At 34.5% G+C, this 23,211-nt stretch overlaps 2 protein-coding genes across 2 annotated transcripts; one reads left to right on the forward strand and one right to left on the reverse strand.

The window, feature by feature from the left end:
* Window positions 1–4,875: 4,875 nt before the first annotated feature.
* pou4f3 (POU class 4 homeobox 3) lies at window positions 4,876–6,142 on the forward strand. The gene is made up of 2 exons (NM_131278.1): window positions 4,876–4,971; window positions 5,243–6,142. Exons 1-2 carry the CDS (start codon window positions 4,876–4,878, stop codon window positions 6,140–6,142), a joined length of 996 nt encoding a protein of 331 aa, NP_571353.1.
* A 9,635-nt stretch (window positions 6,143–15,777) lies between these two features.
* il13 (interleukin 13) lies at window positions 15,778–18,728 on the reverse strand. Its single transcript, NM_001199905.1, has 4 exons — window positions 18,519–18,728; window positions 18,383–18,442; window positions 16,354–16,485; window positions 15,778–16,267 (listed from the first exon to the last, which is right to left on the reverse strand). Exons 1-4 carry the CDS (start codon window positions 18,663–18,665, stop codon window positions 16,133–16,135), a joined length of 474 nt encoding a protein of 157 aa, NP_001186834.1. The 5' UTR covers window positions 18,666–18,728; the 3' UTR covers window positions 15,778–16,132.
* Window positions 18,729–23,211: the final 4,483 nt, after the last annotated feature.

A 23,211-nucleotide genomic window follows, 5' to 3' on the forward strand; every position in this document is an offset into this window, starting at 1 on the left:
ATTCACACACACACACACACACTACGGACAATTTAGCCTACCCAATTCACCTGTACCGCATGACTTTGGACTGTGGGGGAAACCGGAGCACCCAGAGGAAACCCACGCGAATGCAGGGAGAACATGCAAACTCCACACAGAAACGCCAACTGAGCCGAGGTTCGAACCAGCAACCCAGCGACCGTCTTGCTGTGAGGCAAACGTGCTACCCACTGCATATGTCATATGTGTCGTATGAAAAATATGAAAATGAACCAATGTAAAATACCTAGCTCAGGTATCCAAAATACTGTGTATTTAAGTGCAAATAACTTGTACAGTAGAATAAAAACCAAAGTGATGCATATGTGCATAAAATATAGATTCTACACTTTCAAACGAAACCTCGTAAGGGGGTCTGGTGCAATGCTAGCCCTTTAAATCTTAAAGTGAAAGTCAATGACGTCAGGGTTGACAGTGGATGTCAAAGCACAAACCAAGCATGAAGACAAAGGAATTGTCTGTAGACCTCCAAGACAGGATTGTCTCGAGGAACAAGGCTGGGGAAGGTTACATAAACAGTTCTGCTGCTCTCAAAGTTCCAATGAGCACAGTGGCCTCCATCATCTGTAAGTGGAAGATGTTTGGAACCACCAGGACTCTTCCTGGAGCTGGCCGGCCATCTAAGCTGAGTGATCAGGGAGAAGGGCCTTAGTCAGGGAGGTGATCAATAACCCAATGATCACTCTGTCTGAGCTCCAGCGTTCTTCTTTGGAGAGAGGAGAACCTTACAGAAGAACAACCAACTGTGCAGCAATCCACCAATCAGGCCCGTATGGTAGAGTGGTCAGACGGAAGCCACTCCCCGTCTGGAGTTTGCCAAAAGGCATCTGAAGGACTCTCAGCCTATAAGAAACTAAATTCTGTGGTCAGATGAGACTAAAATGGAACTCTTTGGAGTGAATGCCAGGGGTTGCGTTCGAAGAAAACCAGGCACCGCTCATCACCAGGCTAATACCATCCCTACAGTGAAGCATGGTGGCGGCAGCATCATAAGTGTATTTTAAATCAAAGCTATACATTCCAGCTCGTCAAATTACAAGCCAAATAAATGAATAAATAAAATAAAGTACATTGCCCCATATCCCACCCATCTTACCCAAACTTTCAGCAGGGTGTTCAAGTTAATTTGGCTTCAGTGGCTTTGACATATTCAAATATACATGAATAATGCACTGCCTTCTCTTACTCTGGGAAGCCAAGTGAAAAACACTCAGAGTCTATTTGATTTAATGCAAGCAGTGTTGATTGCCCCGTGGGACGCACGTCAGCCAGCAGTTTTACCCCGCTCGTCATTCTCTCATCCCCTGCTGCTGGAGCGACAAGCACTCAGAGCTCGCTTATGGAGCCTGGATACGAATGGAAATAGATGGAGCAAACACACCGACGACGACTGCATGACCGTACCGCGGAACACAGACTATAATGCCTACAGAAGAGCAAACTCCTGTCACATCTCACCAAAACCAAATCAATAAAACATGTCATCTGAAATCAGTGCCACGTTGCTGCCGGATGATGACAAGCCCGTAAATACCATCGCAAACCTTAAATAATGAATCTGTTTTCTAGATGACAATGGGAGGCTTCGAGATGATGTGGGCAGATGCGAGGCTATCAGTCTGAGAGACTTGTGAAGTCACCGTGAGGTTGATCTTTCCATGCATGCAATGTGAGACCTAATGCTGAAGCATCAGTCAGGTGGTTTGGCTGTCAAGAACACCGTCACCATAATTGGTTTGTTGCTGTATACGAGCATGGCTTGGACATTCCTTTTTAAAACGAATCCTTAGTACGTTCAGCTTGATTTGTTTAAATTCAGCCCAAATTTAAATAGTTTACAGCCACTTACAGGTAAAAAATTAGCATTAGCATTAGCAAAAGTAGCATCCCAGCTGAAAAATCCAGCTTAAACCAGCCTAGGCTGGTTGGCTGGTTTTAGCTGGTCGACCAGCCAGGTTTTAGAGGGGTTTTGGCCATTTCAGGCTGGTTTCCAGCCATTTCCAGCCTGGTCTTAGTTGGTCAGGCTGGAAAATGACCAGCCAAATCCACCTAAAACCAGCTTGACCAGCCTGGTTTAAGCTGGATATAGCCAGTTTCGGCTGGACTCCCAGCTTGGCTAGGCTGGTCAAGCTGGTTTTAGCTGGTCATCTCCCAGACTGTAATTAAAAAAGTAATTTAAATATAACTTTATGATGCAAAAATAATTATTTACTTTTACAATAAACATTTGATTAATTTAGCATATAAATACAGTTAAAATCAGAATTATTAAACCCCATTTAATTTTTTTTCGTTATTTATTTTTCCCATATGATGTTTAACAGAGCAAGGAAATTTTCACATTATATCTGATAATATTTTTTCTTCTGAAGAAAGTCTTTTTTTTAATTTCAGCTAGAATAAAAGCAGTTTCTATTTTTTTTAAACTATTTAGCTCAAAATTATTAGCTTATTTAGGCTACATCTTTAGTCTACAGAACAAACCATTGTTATACAATAACTTGCCTTATTAGCCAATACTACCATATTCTGCCTAGTTACCCTAATTAACCTAGTGAAGCCTTTAAACATCACTTTAAACTGTATAAAACTGTCTTGGAAAATATCTAGTCAAATACAATTTTCTGTCATCATGGCAAATATAAAATAAAGCAGTTATTAGAGATGCGTTATCAAAATATGTTTAAAAATGTGTTGAAAAAATACTCTCTCTGTTAAACAGAAATTGGGGGAACAATAAACAAGGGGGGCTAATAATTCAGGAGGGCTATTAATTCTGACTTCATTATATATATATATTAGTACACCCAAATTAATGTTTGACAGGAAAAATCAAGAGAAACATAAATCATATAGCATTTAATTGAAATGTCGTTGTGTGTAATTTTATTGTTGTTGAAATAGCTCGTATTTTCTTTCTATTCCTAAAGATGGTGTGTGAACCAACACTTATTTTAATGGATATATATGTTAAATAAACACCCGTTTTGTTTAAATGCACCAAAATTTACCTTTTGTTATGCTAATTTTCTAAGGGCGTGAAGAGACAGAGACCTATGCTAATTTATAAAAAAATATCATTACATGCAATTTATTTTAACTGACTTCACGTATACATGGACATTACTTCCACTATCATAAAAAAAGGAAAAAAAGAAAAAGAAAGAAAGAAATGACAAACCTCAAGTTCCCTGCAACAAGGTTAAATGAAATTTAGAATCTTCAAGTAACTTTCGGCAACAGTTAAAATGGCAGATTAATGATGAAACCATTCGACTTCTGAAGCGCATCTAAAGATCTCGCACACACTACGGAAAATGTAAATTAAGATGAACCGATGAGATATGAATGGGGCATTTTTAGGTTATGCTTGTTAAATATTCATGAGCTGAAACTTTATCTTGAGATGGATAGGGACATGACTTTATCATAAAAGGTTTCATACGCTAGATTAGTGAATATCATGACACAGTTGGCACAACAAGACTGTTCAGAATTTTGCCAAGACTTAAAAAAAAAGGTACGCGCTGTTAATCTGCGTAATGAATGAGAAAATGCCAGAGAGGTAATGGATGCCCGCCACATAGCAGATGAATAATTGAGCGTCTGGGGGAACAGGAGAGGTGGATGGGATCGGATGGTGCATCTGTGTCACTGCACTGCCTGGCTTCTCTTTCTACAGCCACCATCACGGTCACCATGGAGGTATAACAGGTGTTTACTTCCAACTACCAGAAACATGTTTGCAATGTCATTTACCAAACCACTTTGGTGGGGTGTTCATTTAAAGTTTTTTTTTTATATGACATGCTGTTTAAAGCTTATATTTTATATTTCATTCGATTGACTTGCATCAGCCAAAGGCTAAGAACTTGACAAATATATTTGATCGATCTATATTAAATTAATATAAAAGCATAATTGTGTTCATTTTTAATGCCCTATAGCTGTGACCAGGGCAGGTGAGAGCAGCTCTGTCACATTCAACAGCCAATGAAGATTAGGGGTCAGCCAAGGTGAAAGTTCGTGGAGTAGACTGTGAGCTTCAACTTTCATTGCAAGTTCAAATGGATTTAAATACAAATACAAATCAAAATGTGGTAGCCTGCTATATATTTGTGTTATTTTAATAATGAACACAATATTCTACACATGATAGTTTATTTACATAAAAACAAAGAATTGTCATAAAAAAAACATATATAGTATAGCCATGCTTGTGCATTAAAGTGGACATGTATAATTCTGGAGATACATAAGGGTATTTTTAATTGTTATAAGCAGCCTACTGTAAATAATTATTGTACTGTAATTCATAAAGTAAAACCGAAAAATTATTTACAGAATTACACTTCTGTCTACAGTTTACCATCCGATTTCCTATTTTGGCATTTGAAAACAAAGACATTTAATAAATTTTGCATTGCTATTATCAGATTAAAAACTGATCTGCATTTTAATATGTTAAAATAAAAATATAAATTATTACATTTTTTAATTAATTAATTAATATCAATTTATTTATTTAATCAACGTCAATAAAATCATTAGTTTTATTATTATGCTAAATATGTCAATATTTATTTTTATTTTTTTAAATCACTTCGTTGAAATACTGGGTTAAATAACCTACGAAATCCCACGCGTGAGTGTCAGACCAGTTTGCCACTTGTATCCCGAGTAGATGGAGGCGGGAGGGCAGTGTGAGTTTGGGGTGGGGGGAGAACCCGTGAGGCGCTGCCAATGGAAACTGAACACACACGAGGAGCGTCGAGCCAGAGCGCCGCGTTTCCTCCATGTCAGGTCCACTCACCTGCAAGGTGCGCAACGAAGATGATGACCATGAACGGCAAGCAGCACTTCTCCATGCACCCTGCGCTGCACCCGAGCTCCGAGGGCATGCGGCGGGTGTGCCTACCTGCCCCGCAGGTACGTCTCACGCTAAACTCCTCGTATTGTTACCATTCTGTCACTTTGAAGTGTTTTGAGTTGCTCCAGCATCCATTCATCCCTCCCTCCCAACTTCTCCTTTCTTTACTCTTGACTCTCTCTCTCCTACCCACATGCCTATCCAAGCAAAGCTGCTGCTTTCATATTAATTTTTATGACCTGTGCTTTGAGGAGGGTGCTTGGGAATGTTCTTTAATCCAGAGTTGACACAATTCCCCACTGACTTCCATATGCGCGCTCTTGCCTGCAGCTCCAGGGCAATATATTCAGCGGCTTTGATGAGAGTCTGCTGGCCCGCGCTGAAGCTCTGGCGGCGGCTGACATCGTGTCTCACGGCAAGAGTCACCCTTTCAAGACGGACGTCACCTACCATACCATGAGCAGCGTGCCCTGCACCTCCTCTTCGTCCACAGTGCCCATATCTCACCCATCATCCAACCTCCCGTCGCATCATCACCACCACCTCAGCCACCAGACCCTGGAGGGGGACCTACTCGACCACATTTCCTCGAGTTTATCGGTCAGCGGCATGGGGGCGCCGCCGGATCCATCGGTGATGACCACACAAGCCCACCAGCATCACCTGCAAATGGGTCACTTACACCAAGCAATGGCGATGGGCCACCCGCACACCCTGTCGGTCCACAACGGCATGGCGTGCGTCAACGACGTCGAGTCCGATCCAAGAGAGCTGGAGGCGTTCGCGGAGAGGTTCAAGCAGCGGAGGATAAAGTTAGGAGTGACCCAGGCGGATGTGGGCTCTGCTCTCGCCAACCTGAAGATACCGGGGGTCGGCTCGCTGAGCCAAAGCACCATCTGCAGGTTCGAGTCCTTAACACTTTCACACAACAACATGATCGCCCTCAAACCCGTCCTCCAAGCTTGGCTGGAGGAAGCTGAAGCTGCTTACCGGGAGAAAAACGGGAAACCGGACCTTTTCAATGGGAACGAGAGGAAACGAAAGCGTACGTCCATCGCAGCTCCGGAGAAGCGATCGCTCGAGGCATATTTTGCAATCCAGCCGCGACCGTCGTCGGAAAAAATCGCGGCTATCGCGGAGAAGTTGGATCTAAAGAAGAACGTGGTTCGGGTTTGGTTCTGTAATCAACGGCAAAAACAGAAAAGGATGAAGTATTCAGCAGTGCACTAATACTGTTAGAGCAAAGTAGACATTTTAGGAACACCACAGGGATCTAAATCTTTCCCCCCCCTCATAATTATAAGCCTATAATATTTTTCACATCGCCTCAGACTGGTGGAAACTGTGCGAATTATTCCAGGACGTCTGTAACCTTTATAAAGCATTGATGCCCCTCTTTAAAATGTCATAACATATCTGTCATACCAAATCTGTGTGTTATATGAGGCATGTAGTCTGAGTATTTTTAACATGTGGGTACATGCAAAGTTCAACAGCCTTTCAAACGATTTAGCAATCACAAAAGTTCATTAAGTCCTGTATGACTTTGGTAATCAAAGTAACAGTAGTTGCTTGAGCGTTTTCTTCAGCAAATTTGCATAAAACATTGACAAATTAGTCTCGGTTTAGTTTTAAATATAGTTTACCTTAGCAGTGCGGCAAAGGGCCATTATTCATTTATTAATTCATTATTATTGGCTCGAGATAAGTGTTAAACTATTTATCTCGAAAGGCCTTGAGAAATTTGACTCTGCTCTGTTGAATAATTCGCACACTGTGATGTACAATTTCAAACTTGAAAGTATGTCGATCATATTTACACGCAGTGTTCATGTTACTTTTTATTTATGTGAGCAAGACTCATGGAAAAATGTGTAGCATTTAATGTTAATGTATGGGATTGATTGGGATTACACATTGATGTGTTTTTTTAATTAGCCTACACTAACAGTGTAACATGGACATTGTTATGTAAATTATTATTGTTTATTTTATTAAAATAAAAAATCTATATTTAATTTATCACTACTTTACAAAGCAATACTGTTGAATTCTTGATATTTTAATAATTAAATCTGCATTGCATTTTCCAGGATCAACTGAACAGCTACTAAAACTTTGTTTCAGTATTATCACACGCGAAATTATATTTTGAAGTGTGTACGTGTGTTTTGGTATTTAAAGACTTATTTATATTCCTATACATTTTTGCGCACAAAGTCTACTTTATTGTTAATATTATCACTTGAAATGTGCTTTGAAATTTGTAATATTCGCTTGAATGTTTTGTCAGATTGCACATATGGTGAAAATCACATGTTCTCACTAACTGTCACGATTTTTTTCTCGTGAACGATCATCTAACTGATGGTGTAATAAAGAATGCTGCTATTTGATTTGCATAATGTAGCCACTGCAATCACTCTCACGTTTAAAATTCACTTTACAAGATGTGTGACATTTAATGTTAATAAACTGTTAACTTTTTTCAAAGCCATGGGAGTTTTATTTAATCACTTGTGTAAAAACAAAAAGAAATTTTATATATGAGAAAAAACTCTCTCTCTCTCTCTCTCTCTCTACATACATATATATATATATATATATATATATATATATATATATATATATATATATATATATATATATATATATTGAAGTCAGAATTGTTACACCCCCCTTTTATTTTGTCCCCTAATTTCTGTTTAAAGGAGAGAAGATTTATTTATAAACATAATAGTTTTAATAACTCATTTCTAATAATTGATTTATTTTATTTTTGTCATGATGAGAGTAACATTTTACCATATATTTTTCAAGACACTTTATACAGCTTAATGTGACATTTAAAGGCTTAACTTGGTTAATTAAGGTTAACTAGGCAGGTTAGAGTAATTAGGCAAGTTATTGTAAAAGGATGGTTTGTTTTTAAAAAAATGTAGCTTAAAGGGGCTAATAATTTTGACTTTAAAATGTTTAAAAAAATATATGATTTAAAACTTTTTATTGCAGCCGAAATAAAACAAATAAGACTTTCTCCAGAAGAAAATACTATCAGACACTGAAAATGTCCCTCTGTTAAAAATAACTTGTGAAATAATTAAAAAAAGAAAATAATTAATTCTGACTAATAATAATTCTGATAATAATAATATTCTGATAATGATTCTGAATTCTGATAATAATAATTCTAATAATTCTGACTTCACAAACAATGTCTGATTGTGTGTGTGTGTGTGTGTGCATCCACTTGTATTCTTTTTTACATTGTATAAAATTATATCCAGAGTCTTTCGCGTCAAAATCATTGTAGTATCATTAATTTTTAATAATTGCGCTGTTTTATTTATTAGATACTTCAGCTCAAATATGATTAAACATTAATGAGTTATACAGACTAATCACCACCTAATTACGTCATTTAGAAAAAGAGAGCGAGAAAGGATTAAAAAATAAGACAATTTCAAGTATTTTCCCTCCTTTTTTAATTTGGGTTGGCAACATGTTTAAGCAGACGTCGCTGAATAATAAATGTCTTTCACGGCTTTGTGCAGAGGGATTTGAAATTATTAAGTAATGACGATGCAATATTAATTGTATATTGGTATAAAACAGGCAGAGAGCTGAAGGGAGAGTTGTTAGTCAGGAAACGCTTCTTACAGGCTCAAGGGAAGAGAAGAGACGCTGTTCAGGTAGGACGATGAATGATTATCTGAGTTGTTCACTGTCAGGTTGTAAGAAGTAATAGTTATATTGTTGCAGCCGTGTGCCGTATGCTGTTACAGGCGTTTCAATTATTCCATAGAAATACCGAGAGCGTTAGATTATTATTATTAATATGCTCGTTTTCCCCAATTTTTTACGTTATTTTAATACGCAAGTTTTGGGTAGGTGATGTGTGTTATTATTACCTTAACTTGGTAATTTCAAAGATTGACTGCCACAAATCCCTTTTAGCATGTATGATATTGTTTTGGAAAAAAAGTTTTTAATTTTAATTATTACACAACATTTTAAAAGTGTTTCTTATATATTTTATAAATTTGATATAAAGACATATAGGCCTGGGTTACATTTTAAAATGCATTATACGATTTTCCCCCCTAAAATATAGCCTAACATTCCCTAAGATTGATCATAATTCATCGGTTATATTAGGATTATGGAGGAGGTGGGCAATGGATAAGATTATTTTTATTACATCGATGATACATACATTTAAAGCAATATAATTATCATTAAATCATTATGATTATTATTATTTGCATTACAAACAACGCTGTGAACCAGCATAAGTTGAGCTGGGGCATGTGGCTAGTGATGAGGACTGAATTATTGATGATCTTTCGAAAGAGGCCTCCAGCAACTCATGTGTCATAAAGAACATCATATGGCACATTGAATGGTAATGTTTGACTCTTGCTTTAGGAACATCAACTTTTCCCCAGTCAAAAATTCTATAAGTAGTACAAAAACCAACCAATTGCAATTTGCATTTATCATCCTATTTTAATATAGGCTGTTACCTGGCATAAACGTAGGCATAAACAACACAATCTCACGGCAATTCGTAACTTTTTGATTCAGTGCCTAATTCGTATAAATTCGTACGCATAAACTCGTGGCGCACATAAACTACATATAAGGTTTTACAATTTACAACAGGTTATTGCACATACAGGGTCTCGCACATACAAAGAAAATACCTGTGCATGTTCAAAATTGGTGGAATATGTTTGGACTGAAATGTTACTGGACTGTAAAAGTATTTACATTTAAATTTTTGCATATTTTCTTTAATATTTTACGTCGCAAGAGAGCATTTTGTTTTAGACCATGTTGCAAGCGCATCAGGGTGTTTGATAATGTGTCCAAAATAAGCATTCTCCCATGAAGAAAATAACAAAACAAAAAATGAGTTATATTAATAAGTTTCACATATCCTCCGTTTAAAGGGAAAAACAAGAATCAATAGATTTAAAAGGGTTTAAAGTTCAAAGCAGGCAATGACTACAGCCTAAATTCTTGACAGCGAGGTTGTAAGAGACATGCGTATCTGTCTGAAACAGAGTATATTGATTTACAATTTGTTTTAACATGTTGATTGTTTTGTGTAGCTTATTGTTCATTCTGATTTATTATTTACTGCGCTTATGTTTTTTTCATAAAGCAATTTCTGAATGCAAATGTGTGTGTGTGTGTGTGTGTGAGAGAGAGAGAGAGAGAGAGAGAGAGCGAGAGAGAGAGAGAGAATTCATGTTTTTATTTCAGAGCAAAGAAGATCTGACAGAATGAGGATGGAGACCATGCAACCATAGACTGTCTCTTGGAAGATGGTGCGCCCCCCTCTCCCTCTGCGGGGCAAGCGGTTGTTCTTGCTCTGACACTCCGGGTTTGCGCACGAGAATGGCAGAGTTAAGACATCGACGCTTTAATTATTTATACAGTGCCAGCAGCAACACATGAGAATGCAGCCAATGCGGAGGCAGACAGCGAGCCCGGTGTGCTTTATTAGTCCGTTCCTATCATCATCACACGCCAAGCCACCTTAGGCATTTGCCCGCGGTGTCTCAAAGCGATAACTCACGGGGTTATCCAGGGGGGTACTGTTACCGGGAAACTTGAGGCCGTCCTTCAAAGGTGAATTTTGGGCGTATCTTTGTTGTTAGGCTATCTCTTTGTAGACTACTTGAATGTCAAACACACTCTTGCCAACTTTGCTAAATTAGGCTATACATTGCTCTAAAAAATCGACGAAAGTTTAAGAATAGTAAAATAATAAGTTAGTAATAATAACAATATAGGCGTATGATGATGTCACAATTTCTGATATCACAAAACTGCACCAGGCATATTTTAAGTTACTGGCAGTTTCTCGCAATTTAGATAATTACACATTGCAACGAGATTAAACTCGCAGCTGCAAAATTATAAAGATTATAATTCTTTAAAAAAAAAAGAAAGAAAATTCGACATAGACAATCATGTTACAAATTAAGTTTCCTCGCAATTTAAACTTTTGTCTCTTGATCTTGCAATTCTGACTTTTTACAATTTTCTGTTGGAAAGAATAAAAAACGAATTGTAAAGCCTTTCATTTTGCAAGAGAAAAAAAAATGTTGGATAAAAAAAGATAAATGTAAATCAAATATCTGAAAAAAATATATATTATGAAATTGATATAAAGAAAAATAGGCATAGGTCACAATTTTAAAATACACATATTTTAGTATGTGCAGATATTATTTTAAAAGAGCTGTTTTAAAACTTACTGTAGCCTACTTCACTGTATATATTGCGCGATTGAAGTATAAATATAAAAGCAACAGTAAATCTAAAATGAAAAAGCTCCAGGCGGCATTTAATGATGCCCTGCGAAATTTAATTAAGCCCCCGAGATGCGTGCAGGACAGAAGTAAGGCTAATAACAAAGCTCTTTACTGTTAAGGAAATCTGTGTTTAATGTTTTGTGTGGACTAAGTAGGTCCTAATTTAGTTATAATTGTTTTAGGTGATGCCACATTATACAAGCTACCGCTTCTGACACTGGAATTATTGGATTAAATGTTGTGTGTGTTTTAAATAGTAATGAAGTAGCTTTTGTACACTCATGATTATGTTGTTGATTTATTTGGGGTACTTTGTTAGGTACTGGACTTATGAGTCTGAAATAAAAAGAATGATACAAAAATCTTATTATTCATTAATTCACCCAAATACGATCTAGTAAAATAAGTATGGTCGTTTATTCTGGCCGAAATTTATATAATTCTCATTCTGGTTTTGTTTTAAGACATTTTGAAGTTTCCTGTCTACAAAACCTAAATTTCTTTTAAAATAGGCTCACCCTTGAAATTATATGAAATATAAGCCAAAGGTTTAAAGTTTTGACCAAATTTGAGACTAATATCCAAAACTTGTTTTGAGCTGCTTATATAAATATTAAAACGTTTTACACTGGTCAAATATAAAAAGCATGGATATAACATTCCACATAGTCAAAACTAGATCAGGTTATATAATTGTTTTAAACATGCAATGACCAATGAGTCCAAACAAAAACCTCTGTCAGAGGTAAATAAGCAATACAATGAGTAGGCCAAGGCTGTAAAACTAATGAAAGTTTCAGTATCAATTACTTTAAGACAGAAAAAAGTAGGCTAATAATAAAACCAGAATATTCACAAATCGAACAGTAGCCTAAACCTACTTGGATGTAGGACTGAATAAAGTTTACAGGAGTCATGATTGGAAATCACTCATTCTTTCTTTGACCTAACCCTTCTCCATCAGGGGTCGCCACTGCGGAATGATCCGAATGGTGAAAATTAAACGCAGCTCTTTAGGCTTTAGTTGGTATTAGACCTAGTATGTTAAGATCAATGCTGTCTCGGCAATTCGTAACTTTTTGATATAGTGGCTGTTGGTTTGGATTTGTACGATCACATTCGTGCAATTTAGTACGATTTGTTCACCACCCCCAATTACGGTTGTATTTAGTGGTGGGTTTGGTGCAAAGCGTCCTTTTAAATATCGTACAATTTCGAACTCGTATTATGGCAAAAAGTAAATAGGACATACTTCAACTGAATGACATTATAAAAAATATTTTAGTTCAAAAATAGGTTGGCAATATTTTTAATATGAATATTTTTACTTTATTATAAATATATTCACTTGAGCCCGTTATCGTGTTTCCACTGAACTTAAAACATGGCATTTTGAGTATTGACTGGCTGACAAACTCAGGACACAGCTGTGAAAAATATATTTAGTGTAAAAAAAGCTAAACATTTTAATCTACATGAAATGCTGAAGTATGTAGGGAATTATTTCATAAACAATCATAATTTTCAACAATCAAAATTCCAATAAAGTGGTAGGCTATACACTTGTGTTAAGCAGCTGTCTAGTAATTGGCCATTGAGAGAATGGTTATGGCTTTAATTCTACTGTACATGCAGCACTAAATGCGTTCTTGAATTAAAGGAATAGTAGGTCTACTTTAAAAAAAAGTCCTAATTTTGATTTCTTTCCATTGTTACAAACCTTTATAAGTTTCTTTATGACATGAAACTAGCTGGGAGAAAACTGGAAACCTGTAACCATCTAGTTCCATATTTGTTTTCCTGCTATGAATGTCAAAGGTTACAAGTTTTCAGCTTTCTTCAAAGCTCAAAGGTTTGTAAACACTTAAAGGTGTGTTATTTGTTATTTTTAGGTGAACTATCCCTTTAACATGCAAAATTTCTAGATTTTTTTTTAAAACCCAGAAGAGCAAGTCCAGGCTATGTGACACCACAAAACTGTAATGGAGTTGACCCTGTGGCTGATAGGGACGGGTATCTGATCATTCGCGCCCCTTTTAAAGTGTGCCGGATTGTGGGACGTGTGCACACTTGGCTCTTGAATTGCCTTTGAATAATACATGCACTCATGCAGCTTGCTTATGTCACTCCACATGTTCTCGTGAGCTCCCACTATGGGGCACTGGTCTACACCTCATTGCTACACACTTGAGAAAGCAAAGATTGCACATATTTAACAGCAGTAGATCAACAATTTTCATTAAATTGTTATCCAACATGCTTTTGTATTTGATAAGAAAGTTCAGCAACTCTTTCTTGCGTCACAAACCTGTTTGAGTTTCTTTCTTCTGTTGAATGCAAAAGAAGATATTTTTAAATATGCTAAAAACCTGTAACCATTACTTCCATTGTTTTAATTTTTCATAGGAGGTCAATGGCAGGTTTTTAACACTCTTTAAAATAAATAATTTTGTGTTCAACAGAAAAAAAAGAAACTCTTTAAGGTTTGAAATCACTTGAGGGTGTCAATTTCCATTTTTGGTCGAACTATTCCTTTTACAGTTAACCCAAAAAGTTAAGGTAACTCAAACCATTTGAGGAAACTGATTGCAACAAACCATTTAAGTTCAAAAATGAATCCCAATGAGTACCGTGCACTTACTCCATTTGAGTAAACAAAGCAATTTGAGCACAGTAAAACGCAATAAAGGAAGAGAACTCAATCCTACTGAGAACTGTAAAACCCAATAAGTTAAGAAAACTCAAACTGTTTGAGGAAACCAATTTCAACAAACAATTTAAGTTAAAAACTAATCTATATGAGTACTTTGAACTTATGTAATCAGACAATCTGTGAAAATTTCCTTGCTCTGTTAAACATCATTTGTAAATATATATACATATATATATATATATATATATATATATATATATATATATATATATATATATATATATATATATATATATATATATATATATATATAATATTTATTATATATATATATAAAATTCAAATGGGGCTAATAATTCTGAATTCAACTGTATAGTTGTTTAATAGAGTTAAGGTCAAATGTAATAACCAATATATATATAATATATCACAAATTATGTTTAACAGAGCAAGGAATGTTTCACACTATTTCCTATATATTTTTCTTCTGGAGAAAGTCTCATTTGTTTTATTTCAGCTAGAATAAAAGCAGTTATTTTATTTTTAAAACCATTTAAGGTAAATATTATTAGCCCGCTTAGGCAAAAAAACAATTTCTGATTAACGGAGAAAAGATTTTTACAGCACATTTCTAAACATAATAGTTTTATTAACTCATTTCTAATAACTGATTTATTTTATCTTTGACATGATGACAGTAAATAATATTTTACTAGATATTTTCAAGACACTTCTATACAGCTTAAAGTGACATTTAATGGCTTAACTAGGTTAATGAGGGTAACTATGCAGGTTAGGGTAATTAGGCAAGTTATTGTATAATGATGGTTTGTTCTGTAGACTATTGGGAAAATATATAGCTTAAAGGGGCTAATAATTTTGTCCACAAAATGGCTTTTAAAATATGTTTTAATTGCTTTTATTCTAGCTGAAATAAAACAACAAGACTGCCGACAGAACTAACAATAGTTATACACTACTTAAATCCCAAAACTTACATGGTAACTAGATGTACAAGCAGTTTGTAACTACAGTGTATGTATACACTCAGACATAGCATTTACTTGTGAAACACTGGTGTAACTACTCACATGTAAAAACACACTGAATAGTAAGTTCAAACGTGAAACAGGACTTTGGTAACTAGGACACTAAGAAAGAACACATCTGCAACAAGAATTACATAAGTGCATCGTGTAACAACAATATACTTGCAGGTGTTTTCCTGCTTTCACATGTGTTTGCATACCATGTACTTCTGAACACTGTATTAGAATAAGAACAGCAGAACTAATGCTGCATTAGAAGGTTTCACCTAGTGATACCAGTGTAATTACAGGGTTAATCCTCAGGAACTGTCCAATCAATATAAAGTGTAAAATGGTCACAAATTACTGTGCAATATATAAAACCTAAGCCTCTGTGCAACAGTTTAACAACAGTAAACTTCTACCAAAAAAGTGTATATGGAAATATTCAAATGCCTTATGCTTATATGTTGTTTTAAAGTATATTGTAGAATCACATCAGTAATTCACATTAAAGGGGGAGTTTACCAAAGATTGTGTTATTAATGTCGTTACACATTTGAACTCACACATACTATTCAGTGTGTTGTTACATGTGTGTAGTCACACGAGTATTACACAAGTAAATACTATGTACCAGTGTGTACATACACTGTAGTTACATACTACTTACACATCTAGTTACCGTGTAAGTTCACAGGTATAAGCGACAGTTAATTTAAAGTGTGACCAAATGTTATGTACTGTCATCACAGCAATGATCAAATAAATTTGTTATTAGACCTTAATTATTAAAACTATTATGTTTAACAATGTGTTGGAAAATTCTCCGAAATATTCTCCGAAAATCATAGTCCTTTGTAATGCTCTGAATTTATTTGGCTTACAGCAAGTAACAGATCACAAATAAAGGTTCTCACAGAAAATCTGTAGTTCACAAAATAATAACAATAATAAAAACCATTAAAAAAACACAAAACCACCAGACCTTATGGCAGAGATAGCCTTAACACTTACACACATCATAACCACTGCATGCTTGTCTTTCTGTCCTTGATTTCTTTTCACAAATAAAGGCATGAAAGGCCAAAAATATAAGTTAAAAAATAGCAGACAATATTTAAGAATACAATATATAGATATCTTTCAAATTGTCTTCAGGTAGAACATTTTAAGATAAAGGCAAAAATAAATATTGATCCTTCATAAATTAACTTGGTCTTGGGCTTTTTTGGCTATTTATATTCTTGACACACTTCAAGAGATCTTTCAAGAAAACATCCAGAGTGATTTCTTCTAGGTCTTCATCAGCAGCGTGACTCCTGATCTCTTTTTTGCAGTTTTTCTGAAACACAGTAAACCTCATGGTTATTCACCACAGGATGGATGAAGGCATTGTATGAAGACGACATGTTTCAGAGTTCAGCTTACCTCGTCTTGGTGGTTGTAAGTGTTTAAATTCCTCATTAGTTTCTTGTCGGTACGGAAAGGGTCAAATTTGACACCGGACAGGCCAGAAACCTTTTTCACCATCTCCTCCTCAGCCTGACAGAAATAATCATGCTGCAAAGACATCGAAATCACAGGTTGACTGAAATCCTTGGAATTGAATCAGGATTAAAATATCACACGATATTAAAAAGCTATATAAAATAAAAAAAAGGTTATATACAGTTAAAATAGTCTTATTATTTTTCTCCAAGACATGTTTAACAGAGCAAGGGAATTTTCAAAGTTTTTCCTATAAAATAATTTCTTCTTGGACAAATATTGGTAACACTTTATTTTGATGGTCCATTTGAGTATTTGTAGACTGTCTGCTTAATATCTTTGACATGCTCCTTCAACAAACATTTAACTGACTATAAGAAACTTTGCATGTACATGTCAACTTACACTAACCCTAACCTCAACCTAACAGTCTACTTATAATCTAATGAGAATTAGTTGCAACTTAAATTCAACAAAGTTGAATTATATATATATATATATATATATATAAACACACACACACACACACACATATATATATATATATATATATATATATATATATATATATATATATATATATATATATATTTAATGCTTGACTGAAATAAAATGAGTTACTATTTTTTATGTTTAATTTAAGGTCAATATTAATATTATTACAGATTTTTTTTTTTTTCAGAATGTCTACAAAACAAACGATTGTTGCCCAATAACTCGCCTAGTTAACTTTATAACCTAGTAAAGTTAAGAAATTGTACTTTGTAGCTAAATGCTAGTATCTTGCAAAATAACTAGTACAATATGTACTGTCATCATGGAAGAGAAAAAAAAAACTTGATATTAAAACTATTGTTTAAAAATGAGGTGGAAAAATGATAAATGAAAAATGATCAACATTTGAAGTATATCTAACCTTTCATCAACGTTGTCTTAAAACTATTCACCACCTGTTCTTGTCTTAAGACAGTTTTTAAAACATTTTTGAACCACTTAACTACTGTATACTGTTTAAGCTTCACATACACTCTTAAAAATAAAGGTCCGCGATCTGTCAATGGGTTGTCCAAATTATAAAGGTCCATATTAATACCTAAAGGGTACATATTATTAGTACCTAAAAAGTACAAAAGTGTTTCTCCTAAAATTTTTAGGTACCAATAAGGACCATTCAAGTACCAATAAGGACCATTCAAGTACCATTCAAGTACCACCCCAGTGACAGCCTGCGTACCTTTATTTCTGAGAGTGTAGGAGAGTAACAAGTGCATGTGCAAAACGTAAAGATTGAACAGATACAGTTGAAGTCAGAATTATTAGCCCCCGTTTATTTTTTCCCTAATTTCTGTTTAACAGAGACTTTTTAAACAAATTTCTAAACATAATAGTTGTAATAACTCAATTCTAATAACTGATTTATTTTATCTTTGTCATGATGATAGTACAAATAGTACAGTGAAAAAAATAGCTTAAAGGGGTGATAAATTTTGACCTTTAAATGGTTCATAAAAAAATGTAAAACTGCATTTATTCTAGCCAAAATAAAAAAATAAGGCTTTCTCCAGAAGAAAAATATTATCAGACATATTGTGAAAACTTCCTTGCTCTGATAAACATCATTTGGGAAATATTTAAAAAATCAAAAAACCAAAGGAGGGCTAATAATTCAACTGTAAATAACTAACACTCTACAAAAGAATTGTATTAGTTAATGTTATCTAATAGAAGTTATAATCCTATAGAAATAATTCTAATAATTTTATTATTTTTGATTATTAACAAGAGGAAATCAAGTTAGCTCAAGTTAACTGGCAGTGCACTAATGTTAACAAGGATTTGGATTTCAGTAATGCATTAATGGAAGTAACATACAATAACTAATATTAATTAATGACACATAAATGTGAAACATTATCAAAATATGCTGTACACTTGTATGTCTGTTTTAGTATAAAAATCATCATCTCACCTCACACTTCAGGCCACTTCCTTTTTTCCCCAGATCTACAAGGAAGATTTCTTCTTTTGCCTAGAAATAACATTTATATGATCACATTCTGCTCTTTTACACAGACAGTTTGAACTGTATTAAAGAGAGTCCTTACCTTTGTCTCTTTTGGGGGATTGACTAACACAGCTTCCAGTTCAGTAACAAGCTCCTTTAATACAGTCTTATGCATTGCATCCGTGCCTTTCAACGTAAAACCCGAGACGAATACAGTGCAGGCGAGCAGCAGAAGTGTCTTCATCATTTTGTCTGTTTGCTTGGATTTCTCAAAAGATTAGTGGTCTGAAGGCCAGAGGTATACCTGATCCTCTCTCAGCTGCATGCTGTGTATATATACGCTCTCCAAAAGGCAGGCCCTCGCTATGAAACATCCTTTTTGCATTGTAAGCTAAGCGCCGCTTATTACTGCTCGCTCACAGAATATCTTGATTGAGATGTGGTCGGTTGATAACAACAGTCCTAATTTCCTAGAAGTGACACTGTCTGCCCTGAAAATCATAATGATTTTGGCTAGATTGGGGTTGAAGGCTGCATCTCGACTGTTTGCTCGTGCAAATAAGTTTCATTATTGCAATATGATCAAAACTGATAGCTTTTGCTGCAAATCTGTGTGTTCATAAATGAAGTTGCTTGGTGCCTACAGCTGATGCTGATATATTGTGGTTTAATCAGTCATACAAACGACGGCATCAAAGGTCCAATGACGAACATTTGAAATCTTATTATAAGAGGAGTAAAAATTTGCAGAATATTTTTAGAGACAATACATAATGACTATGGAAGGTTCCATGCAAAATGAAAGAAATGATCAAATAAAAGAAAGAACGAACAAATAACAACTAAACACCCACAGCTTAATAATTTGATACACAAATTCTAACCTGAATTTTTAAAAAATCTCATTAACTTTTACATTTATTTGACAAAAGATTTACAGATCTAGTAAATATACACACAAATATCAATGCACTTAAAAAATTAAGGTTTATTTTATTTTTATTTTGACATAAAACACTCTAAATAGTTAGGCCAGAGGTTAAAAATGTGTAAAGGTTATAGAATAACTTTATAAGAATTAAACTGTCTTAAAATAATAAGATGAATAATTGAGGGTTTCATGTGCACTGTAAAACCCAAAAAGTTAAGGTAACTCAAACCGTTTGAGGAAACCGATCGCAACAAATCATTTAAGTTCAAATACTAATTTTACGTTAAGTGGTTGCAAACATTTTATTTGGGCTGAATTTAAACAAACAAATTAAGTTGAACATTATTAAACTTAATTTGTTTGTTTAAATTCAACACAAATACATTTTTTTGCAACAGTTCTGCATGCAACACTTTATTTCATTGTAATGAGTACTGTGAACTTAATCCATTTGAGTAAACAAAGCAATTTGAGCACAGTAAAAGCCAATAAATGAAGAGAACTCAAACTAATGGAGTACTGGAAAACCCAATAAGTTAAGACAACTCGAACCATTTGAGTTAACAAAACAAACCTATATGAGTTCTGTGAACTTACTCCATTTAAGTTGAGATAATGAGGTATTTAATTAACCCATTGCCTTCAACACTGAGTTCAAAACTGTTCAAAGGAGTAAACTAACTTTAAGTCAATTTTTGAGTTAACTACACTCATTTTATTTGATAAAGTTGATTTTTTTTAAAGTTTTACAGTGTGGGCATAAAAGAAAGAAAATTGGGATCATGACTCATGACCTTGTTTTTTTTTTTTTACCACAAGACATGAGAGAATCGTCAAATACTTTCAAAAATGATTTCTCAGCCTCAGCTCAATGTGCCCAACTTGAGAATCTGGATGGCACTACATCACAAAAGTCATGCTGCTACGTTAAATACACTGTAAAACCCAATAAGTTAAGGTAACTCAAACCGTTTGAGGAAACCGATTGCCACAAACCATTTAAGTTCAAAAACTAATCCTAATGAGTACTGTGAACTTACTCCATTTGAGTAAACAAAGCAATTTTAGCACAGTAAAACCCAATAAACGGAGAAAACTCAAACCAACTGAATACTGGAAAACCCAATAAGTTAAGTCAACTCAAACCATTTGAGGAAACCGATTGCATCAAATTATTTGAGTTAAAAAAACTAATCCTAATGAGTACTGTGAACTTAATCCATTTAAGTTGAAGTGATGAGGTATTTAATGAACTCATTACCTTTAACACTGAGGTCCAAACTCTTTTCAAATGAGTAAATTAACTTTCAGTTAACTACACTCATTTCATTAGATAGAGTTGACTGTTGGGCTGTACAGCATATAGCCACAGAAGTACTGTTATTGAATATTCAAGAATTTTCTTGACAGGCCTGCCTGTATAGTCCATGAACATGTATGGCCCAGAACAATAAGAAGAATCAAATTAAAAGCACGGTGGAGTATTGCACTGAAGTCTTGTACTGTATCAACTGTCTGATTAGGCAATATCTAAATATTTAATTACCAATAAATAGTTTTACTCTACTTTGTCAGATTTATTAATGTAGTGAATCATCTAATTTTTATTGAGCAGGTTTAATATTCATTAATATTATTTAATCTGATTATTTTATTCACTATGTGCCGCTGTTTGGGGTGGAATGATAGTTACATCATCATTAACCTGCAGCTGTTTTATTTCCTCACAGGGCCACAAGAAAATAATGAATAAAAAGAGTGAGGCTATGGTCAAATAAATAAATAACTAAAAAAAGTGCAACTGCTGAGATTGCAAGCAGCTAGGGACAACGGCCCCCACGGCCAAAAAATGGACCGGCCCACTGGGAATTCTCCCGGTCCACCCGATTAGCCAATCCGGGCCTGTTCAGAATCTATCATCGATCTAATTTTTTCAGATCAATTTTTTCAATTACTTTCCCTACCGTGTGTGGAGTCATGTGACCCTGCTCTGTTAAGGTTGAATTATACCTGTATTATGATTTATTACATTATTATACTTCTGCCAAGGGCACGTGCACAGTCCAGCGCAGCCTTCACATACCCGAGCACCTCTCAAAAAAACTTACACGTCACAGCGACACATAGTGCAAGCTTTGTGATTGGTCGGTTTGGTAGCGGGTAAAGATCGTGGGCAGCGCAGAAAGCTGCGTTTTAGGCAATGCGTGTTTTAATTTCAGTTGTTCAGCATTGATGTTCAATAAATAATCATACATAGTAAACAGTGTGTGTGTTTACTTCAATTAATTTAAAAGCAAGTAATGCACCCTTAATTTAGAAATCTCTCACTTGTAATATGTGAGCATATTTACTGTACAAAACCTGTCATTGAACTATGAGGGCAAAAACATAAATAAAATAATTGTGAATTAATTGTAATCGAGTTAAATTGTTTAAGGCCAAATCGCCCAGCCCTATTTACAATTTCATCATACAATTTTGTACAAATTTTGCTCATCTTCCAATACCAGATGGGTTTAGGGCTGAACGTTGGCGTCACGTCTCCTTAAAAAAAAAAAAAAAAAACCCACAAAAATAAAACCCCACCAATTAGTCATCATACTGAGATAAAAATCTGCAGTATCTTACAGTTCACAAACTTCAAATATCCAAATTAGGCAAGGGATGAAATGCTTTGTAAAATTTGCCATTTGATACACTTTTAATAAATGTTTGAAAACTTCCTTAAGAAATGCAGCTTTCATATCACACCAGATTGTTTATTTTTATTATTGCTTTTTTTTAAAATCAGTACTATTACAGTACATGATCTGTCCTCAAATTCATTAATTTATTACATTTTATTAGTGAGCGACTTACTTTTATCTGGGTTCATACACATTTTAACTACTAAAATTCGATGACTTTTCCAGAACTTTCAAGTACATTTTCATGACGTAATGTTTCATGTAATGTCTAAATGATAAATAATAAGAAAAAGAATGACTTTTAAATTTCATAAAACACGCAACGATCTATTTAGCTTTAATTTGTTTTTATATCCATGTAAAATTGATTTTGATCATGCTTACACAGCAATAACAATGTGAGAGCAAGTTTTTGGCCAAGGACAGAAACGAAGTAAAGACAACTAACCTATATTCATCTTAAGGCTGCACAATATATCGTTTCAGCATCGATATTGCAATGTGTGCATCCGCAATAGTCACATCCCAGGATTTGCAATGTTGAGATAATAGTTTAATATTGAGTTTAATCATAATGGAGTAAAAGTTTATCATCTGCATGTATTTTTAAAGAGATAGTTAACCCAAAATTGACTTACCATTTTCAATACACCCTTTACTTGTGTAAAACATCCATGAGTTTTTTTTTTTTTTTTTTATGAACCCAAAGAAAATAATTTAATAACTCCTACAGTATTGAAACAAGTGAAGTGTGAGTAAATAGGGAGTACATTTTAATGTTTGAGTGAACTGTCCCTTTAAGGCCTGTGACTGTGTGAACGTTTCAGTATTTTACATTTTAAAACATCCGGACACAAGAATATTTTGTAGCTTTAATAAAGATTAGATAATACACAATGAAGACTATGCAGTGTTGATTACTCAATCTCTGTACCCGAATAGTGAATACCTGAAAACTAGAATTCACTTTTATCTCTGGTTGTAATTTATTTGTTATATATTATTCGAGATTTACTCTCTACAACCCCCCCAAATAAATCCAAATAAACCTGTTAAATCACCTGGTGAAATTATATTAACATTGCAATATATATCACAAAGATACAAAATATGGTAATGTCAGATTTTTTCCAATATAGCGCAGCCCTAATTCAAGTGTAGATACAAATTTTCAT

This window comes from Danio rerio, chromosome 21 (genome assembly GCF_049306965.1).
Source record: "Danio rerio strain Tuebingen ecotype United States chromosome 21, GRCz12tu, whole genome shotgun sequence".
NCBI lineage: Eukaryota > Metazoa > Chordata > Actinopteri > Cypriniformes > Danionidae > Danio > Danio rerio.